Consider the following 14,082-nt stretch of genomic DNA (forward strand, 5'->3'; position numbering starts at 1 on the left):
TCTCACCTAAAATGCATACCTGCTCTGGGTAAGCGGATCAAATTATAGAAGCCAGAAGGTCAGTATGCTAGCCAGATGGCTCAAATTTTAGAAGAAGGTAAGATACTCCCATTACTATATTTCTCCAATGAGAAGTATACTGTACCATTTCTTCCTAAAAGGGTCAATGATGTTGAACTTGAGAACACATGAGCTACCATTTTGAATAGAAATAATTTTTATATATAATACATATTTTCAATTTTACTGCCCTTTGCTCTTTGTATGCTGTATTGTCAATCAGCATGATATCAAAGAGATAGATATTGGGTGAAACTTTATCGTTTGTGAGGTGACATTGGCCTGGAAATGAGGTACATTTCAAAAACAAAGAAGGTAAGAAAAAGTGTTAACTGAAAAAGTTGCAGCAATGCTAACAGTGTCTCATTTTAAAATAAGCACCTAATTATAGCACTTTTATTGAGTTGACGGGTAAACATATAAAATGTGCAGGCACTAGACAGAGCAAGGTAAAAATTGGTGATAAATGTCCTTGACCTACATCCAAATATATAGTTTGTAAATGCAGGTGCTCTCAGCAAATGATAGGAAAAGCTATTTCAGCAAGTAACATATCTAAACATTCTAAAGTAAGGAAGTGCAAATTAAGCAAAAATTAGAGAACTTTTGGTACTTCGCAATAGGCAACATCTGCCACTGTTTGGTAACATACAGTAAACAGAATAAAAAAATGGTAGATTTTATTTCTAATTTTTATTGACCTCTCACTCAACATTCATTTATAACCATGGAGAAATGAGAGTATTAAAAGGAGGATTATGACTATGTTAAAAAAGGAATCTTAAAGCACAATAAAAAAACTCTGCTGCAGGCTTTTGCTAAAAAATTTAAATAAGCTTTGAACATTAAAGAACTCCCCCAACCAGCGCTGCAATGGCAATTTGCTGCTCCATTGCTGCTGCTGTCATCTTTGCTCTGTCTTCTTCAAGGTTGGGAGTCTCTGGCTATGTCCATTAGTTGAGTTGGGATGAGGTTCCTTCTGCATGAACCAAACCTGTACACTGAGCTGTACATGTGAGTAGGATCTTCTCCCTGTTTGACTTCTTTCTTAAGCAGAGTTTTCTTCCAATAAAAGCAATCAATGTATATTGTTATGTTACCAAACTACACAAAACCTCTATCATACACTTTAGAATTCATATTTCACCATGCACATTGCCAGCAAACAATACATTTTTAGGAGTAGGGATGATTAGGGTAAATTAGAGGTTTCTGCAAATCTGGGAGATTTCCTGGAGGTGCATGCTATAGATTACGGGTCTTGGGTGGGTACAGATCTCTGATTGCTCGTAAGTACATTTCAGTCTCTGTTAGCTTTAACAAATATCCTGTTTTTCTGTTAGGCTGACAAATTACATACAATTTTACCTTCATGTGTCCAAACCAATGAACTAAAACATATAGTGATTCATTTAAATACCTGAAACCTTGAACTTACCATATGAGTAATCATAAAATGATTTTCAAGTCCTTTTCACTGAAAGCAGATAAAAGTCTGAGTCATCTCTGTGTTAGAATGTTTCTCTCAATTAAAGGGACAATGTTATTTCAAGACTCTACATATATACTGTATCTTACAGACAATCTGTTAGGATAAAAGATGGAAAAATACTTCTAAAATGGAAGGATGAAGGAGATTATTTAGAAAAAAATATAATAAGGAAGTAATATATTTAGAACTAATAGACAGAGTTATACTGTAGAGATGAAACCCTGAATAACCCTTAAAAAGTATAAGAAAAATACAACTGTGCCTGATATTAAACTGTATTCAGCAACATGGCAGCCTAGTGGCAGCTAACTGCACAGTTTTCCACCACAACTTTGAAAGAGGTCACCTTCCGAGGGAATTTTTTATGCAAGCAGTACGTTGGGATACTCTCTAATCTATGCCTCTACAAGGTATTTTAAATTTTATTAATTTTACCTTTTTTCTTATTTTTTTTTACTTTCCCTTTTTTAACTATCATAATGGCCTAACAGCCCACAGTCTGACAGCATTGTACTGTGACAGCTTCTCTCTTCTGCACTTTCCTGTAATTGTGTACTTTCCTGTTCTCAACCTGCGTGTTTCATTTTTATAAGCCTTGAACCAGAAGTGCTCAGGGCAGAGTGCTTTTGTTTCCAAGGCAAAGTAGTGGGATGGTTCTTCCAGTTATTTCAGTACCAGGCTCCAGCTGTCAGCCTCTATGGGACATTTCACTGGCAGCAGGAATGTTTAGGTAAAATGTATTTGTGCCCCCAGTAAAAATCTGCAAGCATAAAGCACAGCATTCAGTGATGTAAATGATGTCAGTCATAAATGACATGTTTAACCTGTTGCACTCCTATTACTAAATGACAGTTCTTTGTTTTAAATTATTAGTGTGAGTAATCCCAGTTGACCCTGATGGGTAATATTTGATCATGGATGTTACCTGGAATTCCCTGCGCTGTTTTTGTCCATTGTAACCTGCAGACATAGTTCAAAGGCTATAAAGTACATTATGGATTACATGTTTGTCCTAGTAGAATGTACCAGAATTCATTATATTTGATGTACTTTGAACACACAGGGTTTGACTTGAAGTCAAGGTAGACTTGAACCTGAACTTTATGCCAATTTTCTTTGTAGAAATCCAAAGTGCTGCTAAATCTCTTCTGTTCAGTTCTTCACATTAAATTAAATCACTAAATAGTACACTTTAATTAGTATCTTTATATTTTCTCATACCTTATTTTAATTATGAAAGAAGTAAAATAATTTAACATGGCAATATTGCTTATTTTATGTTTTATTTCCACAGCAATATTCCACAGCTATTTTATATTTTCCTTTTGGAGCCTTTCACTAGTGATACAGAAGTCCCTTTAATGGTCTACCTAGTTTCTTACCTGCCAGCTCATGCTGTCTAAAGCTTTTATATAGATGTCACAAGAAACACATTTCTTACTAACAGCTAACTGACATCTGACAAATGAATGGCTGGTCTCCAGCAGCTTATGCTGCCAATTTATTTTTTCTTTTCCAATTAAATAAATAACATGTGCATGTTGTTCTCGGGAACAGTGCATACCCAAGAACAATGCTTATATCCAATTCATCATATCCTGTTTCTTCAATGGTCACTTTATACAATATATACATTGTATAACATTTTCTGGATTTATGAAATTATTTATGAAAATTATCTAAACAGTATGATCACAAGGACAGTGCACCCTTTTTTTTGAAGCCACAACTTTTGTTTTATAAGTGCATGCCTAATATTGGCTTAGCATGTCATGGTGACAGCAAGTGAGGGTCACAACTACTTTTGTGTATCTGGCTGAGAAAAATAGATACAGTATCTCATTTCATTTTTTTTTACAATTTATTGATGCATGTTCATGTCTAATACTTTAATTTTTTGTATCAAGTTTAGTTAAAAAAAAAAAAAACAAAGTTGATGTCTGATTTATTAGACTTTATTGGCGGTGCTTGACTAAATTAGAATTTACTAAAAAGAAATAAAAAATATCATAGATAGTATGCCATAGTAAAATAGCACTGTGGTCTTTATTGACCAAGTGGATGCCCATGGGCATTGGGAGGCCATACGCCTAAATCATACACTAAAAATCAATGCATATAGTGCAGTCTTAGATTAACCATATTGGCTGAACATCCAAATAATGCTACTTACTATTGTTTTTGCTGATAAAGCATACTAAAAGTGACCAGCTAACCAAGCAACAAAATGTGCCAAGCAAAGTAACAGGTAAAAGAACCACAATCGATGTCATCTGTCAGAGCAAATAGTTAGCAGCATACATAACTGAAAACCCATTCAGAGGTATTGGTATGAATTCATGTTTGCCTGCTTGTAATGAGCAGAGCAAGCTAATCTATGCATATACACTCGGATACTCTTAGCACAGTATGATACAATTTATTGTCAATGCAAAATTGTTGTGTGCTGCGTGCACATAATGTTTAATAAATTAAACCTTTATAGTGGTACAAAATATTAGTTGGCTAGATGTTTCTTAAACTTTTTAACATGGGGGGACGCCTTGGAATAACTTTCAGTCTTCAGGGAAGAATGTCAACCATACAAATGTCTATATCAATTCTTCTAGTCCATAACTTGAAACAAACAAATAGTTGATTATTCCTGACCTTAAAGTTCGCTTTAGGTTATTTTATGTGGAGAATCCATATTATCATCATGACAACCATGTAACTAGCATTTTTAGAGGTAGAGATCAGCAAAGCCAACAATATTTTAAAAACTAAGGATTCAACAACCGATAACAACTAAAATAAACCTTAAAAAATGGCCAACAAATTGCTTATCTCAGCTCAACAGGGACATCACCACATCTTACCAATGCTTCCTGGGATTGGCAAAAATCCAGAAAAAATGCAATGTAGCCCTGTGCATTGACACATTTGTGGTGTTATGAGCTTCCAGCTATTCCAGGAGCCAGTGATCAGGCACAGTGATTTTTTTATGCATCAGTTTAAGGGAGCTAAGAAAATGAGCGTACCTTCCATGTTCATGCAAGGTCCACTTTTAACAGCTCTGTAATAATTAAAAATGTATTTGTTGAAAACTATTTGTGTTTATTAAATATTTCTTATGTATGCAGCTGAATATGACTTTGTCCCAACCCCTTGGAACTCTAGTAAGCAGAGCCCTGTGTGGGAGATATAGGAAGCCAATCAGGTGTTGGGTTTGTAAATGTTGTGGCTCCCTAATTGTTCAATCAACAGAATAAGAAGCTGGAATTTAACTTTAAGAAAGACAGTAGTCTTTTCTCACTTCAATAGCCAGTCAGTTGACTTTCATTAAATGTTCACCATGTACAACCCAATTGAGAAATATATTCAATACATCAAAGTGCTATTATAACATTTAAATTCCATTTGAAGGAGAAAACACTATCACAGTTTAAATCAGCACAATCTTTTCTAGTACACATGCTTCCAGTGCTATGTACATACATCAGATGATCCTTGCCCAAGATGAATATTCATGCTTATTTTGGGTGAAAATCTGTCATGTGTACAGCTGTCCCCTGACATGGGTCATCAGTCCGCCACTGCGGATTGATAAATGACTGATCTGGAACATTGCTGAAGAAAACACAATAGGTTCCACCAGTTTGTCTTTTCCCCTCCTCATAGAACAGAACAGCACTCTGTGTACAGAGCTCATTCGTTCATTTGTCACTGGAAACAATCACAAAAAATAATTTCCAAAATCAGTCATCTGACCTCTGTGCAGGGATTTACATCTGGCAGTGGTTACCCACCCAAACACCCATCTGAACATCCGTCTAATGACTGATTAGGACAAGTATTGATTCTATATAATGTTAGAAAATGCATACTAGAACATTAACAGTGTAATGTCATACTGGTCATGGAAAAAACTCTTGTACATCCTGCCTTTAAAAAAATATATCCACAATAGATTGCATTTTATATATCTCTAATACTTTCTATTATACAGTACAATGTACTTTACATTGTAGAAATGATTTAGTGACTAGTCAAATGTGTCACAATTCATTTTTTATACATTACATTCTGGCACATGCTATAGAACATTAGTACTTAGAATACAATAACAAGGACAAAAGTTTTATGACACAAAGAAAAGGTCATAATATATATCAAACAGAAGCTATGATTGTAAAGTGGTTAAACAACCTCAGCTAGCTGTTTTCAGCGACTTGCTTTGGTATAAACGTCCACAAGAGAATAAATAGCTGTTAGAAACGGAGTAGGTTTTTCCTGCTATTATACACATCAAAAATCCACTGGGAAATGGCCTCCTATAGAAGAACAATTTAATAGCAAGTTGGAGATGCTACAATATATTGAATATTTTGGGTAAAAAAAAATTAACACCATATTTCCTGAAACCTTAAAGTCAATAGTGCATGGAAATACATTTTTACTCAAAACCCATACCTTTAGAAGCTTTTCCTAAAGTAAATATACAATACTATCAGCAAGCAACAGTTCTTTTTTTTCTTTGCACTTTCTTTTTGGCTGTCCTATTAAAACTGCTCATTTCCAGAAAGTAATTATAAAGTGATAAGGTGAGGTTCTACTTTATGTTAACATCTATAGATCTATATGCAAACCAATGCAAAACTAAAGTCTTGGTATTCTAGGCATTGTCCTTGCTCCTATCTTTCGTCCAACACACAAAAATAGAGAAGTTTATAGAAGCATATGGCAAGAATCTAATTTCCTCTTAATGGCACTCAAAAGAATTTATAAATAATAATGTCAAGGTGGACTGCATAGAACTGTGAAACTAAATTAAAACTTGTCTAACATTAGGTTGATTATCTAAGTTGTATCAACCCACTGTTATAGTATTTGGAGGCCTTCCACCTATTAATAATAAGAAGAAGGCATTTTGCAATCTGCATTTTGCTTTTTTCCAAAGATATTGGATACCTTTGATAGAGACATCTCATTTTTTGAACAGTATTTCATATTGTTCACCATTGTTTTTCATGGAAGTAGATTTTGACAACCCCCCCTTTTTTATCCCATAGTTACAACAGCAGCTATTCTTAACATCCCACTTGTGATCCAGCATTGATTGTACCAGCCAAGAATGTGCGAGAAGAGGCAGTGTCAGCTGTTACTTAACAAGTATAGCAGAAGTTTATTAAAGGTTGTCTGTACATGTATTATCTAATGTTTCAATGTTCTGTTATGTAAATACTAACCGCATGATGTCAGTAGGATAGCTGCACTTGAACAAATTATCCTAATATTGCTCCTTTCAACAGCAATCAATTAAAAGTTTATTAATTCTTAACACATTTTTCTCCATTTAAATACTTGTATAATCAATTCCTTTAAATTTTAGGTGGTAACCCAGTGTCACATAATGCATATTTCTTTAAATTTATTACAATATATTGTTAATACAGCCATACATCACAGGAAGATCATACATATTCTTGATTAATATAAGTCTACAGATTTATTTTAAAAAGTTGCTTTTATAGATATAATATGCTAAATAAAAGCATCAGCAATGTTTGCTTTTACATGTATATGAGCTTCCAGGGTTTGTCTATGGACCTTTATTAGACTTTATGGTTTTCAGAGGTTGCTGCAAGACACACCACATGCCACCACAATAATCTAGTGTATTTCTGGTCTTCTTATCTTTAAATCTGGACTGACATGTGTGCCTTCAATAACCTCCTCTCATAAAAGCCACAGACAGTCTCTGACAGCTGTCAAAGTTGGCAATAGACAAAGGCTAGAAAAATTTCACAAACTTTTTTTAGCCTTTTGGGGAAAGGTACATATTTTCACATATCAACTAATTTGTTAGAAGGGAGAACCACATTCCAAAGGAAAACTTGCATTTATCTCTTTTAGAGTTTTGCTCACATTTTATGCTTCATAATTATCTATTGTCAACACATCTGTACATCTTTACTCAGAACAATTGCAGATTTCATAATATATTACCAGAACAAAAATAGGCTCATAAATGTCAAATATTGCAGACAGGAAGTTTTACAAACTGCAAAAAAAACAAAATTAAAATGGACTGAGAGATTCTGTGAGCTGCCATTTCTGAGTTAGTTCGTAAAAACATAGCACGCTGGTTGGTGTTCTAATCCAATGCCTCTAATACATTCCAAATCACCGGCCTAGAATGAGTTTGTGGTTCAGGTAATCACCTATTTGTCACACAACTTGTCACACAGCTATCTGCATACCTATTTCAGGAGCATAAGTGGAACTACTAAGAACCAAAAGATCCAGGACATTAGCATTCTTCACAATAAATTCAGCAATGGCAGCCTACGTAACTTCTTAGTGGTGGATCCACTTTAAAAGCTGTAAAAGGCTCTTAATTCCCTTCTCTTCCCCATCCTCCACACCTAGAGTTGGTGTATACTCTATTTATTCTGCCAGTTTTACCCTTTATATTCTCTACTAGCCATTACCTACTCTGTGTTATTGTTCTTTCCTTTGAACCTATGTTGTGTGCCTTTTTGACATACATTCTGTCTGATGTTTACAGTATTCCTTAATAGCCTGACCTGATATTGTGCTAACTTTGTTACAACATTTGATTTGTATTATTTGTTATAGACACCTGTTGCCTGTTTTTGTTTAACATATATGCTTTACATTTTGGTGTGTCATGCCTTTTATTGTAACATGGATAAAATGAAAACCTAATAAAACTGATTGAAACAAAAAACTGTAAAAGGCTACATATCATGGGTGTGTTTCTTGTCAAAAAAGCTTGATGTGGCCTCTAAAAACTGCTGTTCTGCTTCTCGGAATTATCTATCACCAACCTCATTAATAGAGTTTATATAGTAATCCTACAAACAGATTGCCACCACCCATTGTTAAATTAGCACTTAAGGGCTCGCCGAGTGGTTTCATTGATAAAAATGAATGACTAAGGTCAATCGACTAAAGCATAATACATGCGTTTTGTTGTGAAATATATAACAACGAGATATATATACAACATGTATAATAACGAGAACTTCAGGTAAAATAACTGTGTAAATAAAGCTTTTCATATACAAGTGTCTTGGCTTTTTAGTGCAGCATACAAGAATATGTATAGTATACAACTTTAAAATTCAGGTAAAGGCAATGTTTTTTTTAAACTTTTAAATGCAATGTAGGTTGGGTAAAGCTGTTCTCAATGTGTCCACACTTGAGATCTCTCTTTACTTCTTGTTTATTTGGAGGTGTTTAGGGACAATGTTCCTACTAATTCCTCTTAGTTTGATAGAAACAATACCTACTCTCCCAACTTCTTGGTGGGACACAACAACTAGAAAACTACTAATTTCACCATTTTTTATACCTTTATTAATGTCAATAAGCCAAAGGGAGACAAAGAAAATTGGATTTTAATTATCTCTTTTTGTACTGACAATAAATAGGGCCCCTTTTTTTCTTGTTTAGTGGATACGGAGAAAGATAGTATCAAAAGGAGTGCATCTGAGGAAGTTTAGTAATCCTTTGAATTTGCATTTCAGATGTGATATCTCAGCTTTCCATTGGAAAGAAGAGGGTAGATGTGGAATAATCCTCATACACAGTTCTGATAGCTCACTACAGCCCTAAGTGTGAATTGACAGCTCTTCTTTGTATTTTTGTATTTTGGTTTTATTTGTCAGCAGGGTGACCCAGTTCTTTTCATTGTATTAATGCTACTAAATGGTTTCCTGACTAAACAGTGGTCTCCATCTCCATTGTTAATAGATAGACAGGTAATTATACATATATTGTATCCTTAATTTGACCATAGCAACTTTCCCCTGATGCTTTTTACCTCTTCCTTTCCCTTTTTCTCTTCCATCCTCTTCTCCTTCCCTTTCCCTGATACCTTTCATGTCTAAAATATGTTATAAAAAATAATGTGAATTACAGGGGTATATTTATAAAGCAATTAACTGTGACATTCACTAAACCTTCCTCAACTGTATCTACTTGCTTCATTTGTTTAATTACAGTTACTAAGTCACTTTTATTGAACGTTTGCAAATTGCAATATTACCAATTCAAAAAAATATGCCCCCAAAACAGCAAAACATTTGCATTTGCAATGGATATGGCAAACCATCATTTCAATAAGAATAAAAGTAAGAAAATGTTATAAACCATTAGATATATCTAAAATATTTACATTGGTGTCCTCTGCCACAGCCATTAAACAGGCAGCAATGGGGGAGCTAATGGGCAACCGTTCCACAGACGATATGTAATTGACTATGTTCAATCTGCGGACACTGTGATGTTCGCAAGAAGAATAAAAGAACTGCAAACTTCAGAAAATGCTATACTGCTTATGACAGGTATGTATTTTGGGGCTTCTTTTCCTTTGTTTGATTCTAGTAAAGTGACGTATTATGACTAATTATTCACTGGTGAGCTTTCTTTTATTTTTGCCGTTTTTTTTTTCAAAAAATTATATTAAAATTTTAGATGGTTCCTAATCTATCTATAAGTCTATTTGCAAATAGATTTGCTTTTTTTCAGTAGGTGCAGATGGCAATTGTAATGTTCAGTGAACCTTAAGAATCAATCAGTTTTCTGATTACTGTAGTCAGATCAGTTAAGGGCTGATTTCTGATGAGATGTTTAGGTTACTTTGTTACTTTTCCCATTATCGTGTTGACTTAATGTCCAAACATCTACATGTTAAGTTACAATTGTAAGTATAAATATTCTGAAGTGGTCCATCAAGTCTGCCAATATAGAGCTGTGCTTTTCATGTTTAAATTTTCTTGCTTATGACCTTGACTGACTCAACTCTGTTGTCTTCAAGTCTCAAGCCTTTTCCAAGCATCAACTAACATGTCAGTAAAATAATGCTGAATATTGATCTTTGTTAGTGAATTATTTTTCATATAAAAACAATGAACTGCAATTATTACTGGTTTAACAAATCTTCCAAAAAGACCAAATCATGCTCCATGCTACAAAGATCTCCTGGGATGTCAACCCCATTCCGCACCTTTGTACTATCAACAAAAAGACAAACCTTCTTCACCAAACCTTTAGTTTTATCACTTACAAAATTATTAAAAAAAAACAGAACCTAGTAGAGAACCTTGAGATACACCATTAAGTGTTTTTTACAATTTAGCGTCATTTACTTACTGTTTTATCACAGTTGAAAGTAATGTAAAACATCTTACCGTTGTCATTGCCTTGCCTGATCTCTTCTGCTGTTCGGTCTATGAGCACATATAGCGACCATACTACACATGTAATGGCAATTATGTGAAATGTTACAGAACACACTATTTTCCGCCGTTCACTTTTTGTCATCTGTAGCTTTTCCCACTGAAATGAAAAAAAGGAAAAATGACAGTTGCTATAACTTGCAATGCAAAGAGATAACAAATCCAATCTGAATGAACAGAATATATTATCTCCTAAGTAATCTTTTTATGATATGTGGAACTGGTCACAATGTTTACTCTGGACCTTTAGAATTTTCACCAAACCAAAATTAAACAATTTCAAATTTTGTGAAATTTAAAAGGCTTTGTAGTGTCTAAGACATAGAGCTTAATCAATAAAGCAAATTATTCTTTCACCAAATGTTTTGGCAGATATTCTCCTATAGTTTCACCGTCTACCAACAAAAATTCTATTTTCAACCTTAAGTCTTTTTAAAAACAAAACGTTGCTCAATTTTTCACTCAATGAAATTGTTATACTGCATCATTTGCCAACCATAAGTTTCTCAATTAAAAGTGCTTTCCTGTACTATTTATCCTATTTATAAGCATGGAAATGGGTATTCCCTTGCTATATTTCTTGGCATTCAGAAATTGATTTGCTTACAAACAATTAAAATGTTTCCACAATTTCATATGGGGTGTTTTAGACCCCAATGTAGCTTGAAAAGCATTGAACTTGAGTTTTAAACAGATGTCCAGTATTTCCAGGGTTATCCAAAAAAAATGTCCAAAAAATTAAAAAGAATGTATGCCCCTTTCCCCCCCAAAAATACCAGCCTGGTACACAAAACACCACATACCTCCCCAAGCATGGCTTTTAAAGGATTTGTATATTTTACAAGTTGTCCTCTGAAAGACCCTCTCCCTGCCATTTTACATTAGTTCTCACCCATGACAGTTCCTAACCCCCCCCCCCCCCCCCATTTTTTATATAGCAGAATTTAAAAGCAAGGTTTGCTGGGAAACAGTTCATAATTAAGTTAACCCATCACTGCACAGGGGGAGGGGGAAGAGATCTGCTGTTTTTGTAGTAGCTTCATATGGTATTGAATGCTTTTCTTGGACAGAAATTGCGGACAAAAGTAGTGTGCTACTGAATAAAATACAAGAGCTTAATAGTGCTGAAGTACTAAGAAACATGGGGTGTATGATACTATGGGGTGTAGAATATTGGTGGTGTACTTTGATAGAGACAGGTCTTCCTTTTAACAGGCACCAGCCAATAACCGCTTGCCTGCTCCTGCCTGCAATAACCGGCAAAAAAAATATTATGTTTCCCTAACAACCATCCATACTCGAGGCCTTCTGCCAACCTTATATAACACAAGCCCTTCACTGATGGCTTCATCCTTCACACATCACAATAACACACATAGGAGTACAAAGTGAAAGCACATAATGAGACACATTTACACAGAAGTACCACTTTGCAGTGCACTTCTTAGTACATTTACCCATGACTACTGAATGCCTTGTAAAGTAGTAAGTAGTAGATATGTGTATGTTCTGCTCTGTAGTAGGAGTGTATACACACGGTTACGTACATTACAGTACATTTATCCACTAGTTTTTGTCTTTTAAGCATGTTCACCAACTCAATTTGGACACAAACATTTTTTTTAGGATATAAAATAATAATGGACCCATAAAAGTTAAACAGTTAATGTAACAAAGTTGCAACATGACTTGTTCTGCACAACTCCATGTTACTGCATCTACCTGCCAAGGACTGCAAGGAGGGCCAACCACCTTTTAATCCACCTCTGAATGACCATTCCTTTTACCATGGTGACAGAAGTTTGTCTACTGCATTGGGACAGTCACAGTACTATCTGTGTCAACTTAGCCTGCATATTATATAGTTTGACTGCTGCTCACACTTTAACATGGGTTAACCTCTATGCAGCACCACAAATGTTGATGCACATGAGACAAGTCCGGGTGTACTGCAATACTATTTATTCTGTCTGGCAAACATGTTACTACAAGCCCCTCTTTTCTTGTAGTAGGCAGCCTATTTACCTGTCTTACCTCTCTGTATGGCAGCACAATGCACTTCAATGCGGCCGCATAGATATAACCACAACTTTAAAGTTTCTGTAGTGCAGGATTTGATATGAATGGCTCTATGAAAGGTAAATCACTTTCTAATATATCAGTGTTCTAAACACAAAATAATAATATATACTGTAAATAAATGCATAAATATAAATGAATCTACTACAATTTAGGTAGGAATGTGCTAGTGGGAAATCGCACTGTGGCCTTAAAAAAACTGGAGTCTCTGCTTTTGTGAATTAATAAAACCTCACAGTTCTAGATTAATACAGAGAAGTGCACAGCAGCTAGTGCAGGGCTGATATCTTCCCCCTAAAATTCCTATTTATGAATACTGAAAACAATGTGGAGCATGGTGAGCAGGGACAACTACATGAATAAATTGGCTTGAGGCACAGATATATTTAGCAGTTCAGTGTGTCCTTTTTTAAATTCATAGGTTCAATTTATCCAGGAAGAAGTGAGGACCAATTATTCAGCATTGTAGCCCAGGTTAAAATAACATTTTCACTTGTTTTACAAATTATTATTTTTAGACACTGAAAATGAAGGGACACAGATCAGCTCTAAGAAATGTTCTACAGTATTCCCTAAGCTCTGACAAGAGCATGAACATGATTTAATCACTGAAATATCCTAGGTGAGAAGGCAATGGAGTATGAACTAAAAATTCAGTTTGTAAAACTAAACACTAACATCAGTGGCAACATATCTCTTAGCAAAGTCAAGGTAGAATATATATATATATATATATATATATATATATATATATATATATATATATGATGCTACTGCTACTCCAACCATATCCACCCCTTCCACCTGTAAATCATCAGCCCTGTTACTAAATCAGTGACACTGCTCTCTCTTGGTTTGCTTCCTATCTGTCTGACCGCTCTTTTCAAGTTTCTTTCAATGGTAACTCCTCCTCACCCACTCTCCTCTGTTGGTGTACCCCAAGGGTCAGTCCTTGGACCGGTTCTCTTTTCTCTGTACACCTCCTCTCTCGGTAGTCTCATATCCTCCCTTGGCTTACAGTACCATCTGTATGTTGATGACACTCAAATCTATCTATCCACCCCTGACCTGTCTCCCTCAGTCCTGGATAAGGTCTCATGCTGCCTGTCAGCCATCTCGTCATAGATGTCTGACAGATTTCTGAATCTAAACCTAGAAAAAACAGAACTCATCATCTCCCCCTTAAATTTCAAATCTCCCCTG

At 35.0% G+C, this 14,082-nt stretch overlaps 1 protein-coding gene across 4 annotated transcripts in view; it reads right to left on the reverse strand.

The window, feature by feature from the left end:
* MARCHF1 (membrane associated ring-CH-type finger 1) overlaps nucleotides 1-14,082 on the reverse strand; it is a 120,307-nt gene that overhangs the window by 29,356 nt on the left and 76,869 nt on the right. For all 4 annotated transcript variants that reach the window (XM_072406008.1, XM_072406007.1, XM_072406006.1 and 1 more), the window contains one exon: nucleotides 10,753-10,900. In XM_072406008.1, the coding sequence (XP_072262109.1) occupies nucleotides 10,753-10,900 (148 nt within the window). The remainder of the gene's footprint in view (nucleotides 1-10,752; nucleotides 10,901-14,082) is intronic.

Source organism: Pyxicephalus adspersus, chromosome 3, assembly GCF_032062135.1.
Source record: "Pyxicephalus adspersus chromosome 3, UCB_Pads_2.0, whole genome shotgun sequence".
Lineage (NCBI taxonomy): Eukaryota > Metazoa > Chordata > Amphibia > Anura > Pyxicephalidae > Pyxicephalus > Pyxicephalus adspersus.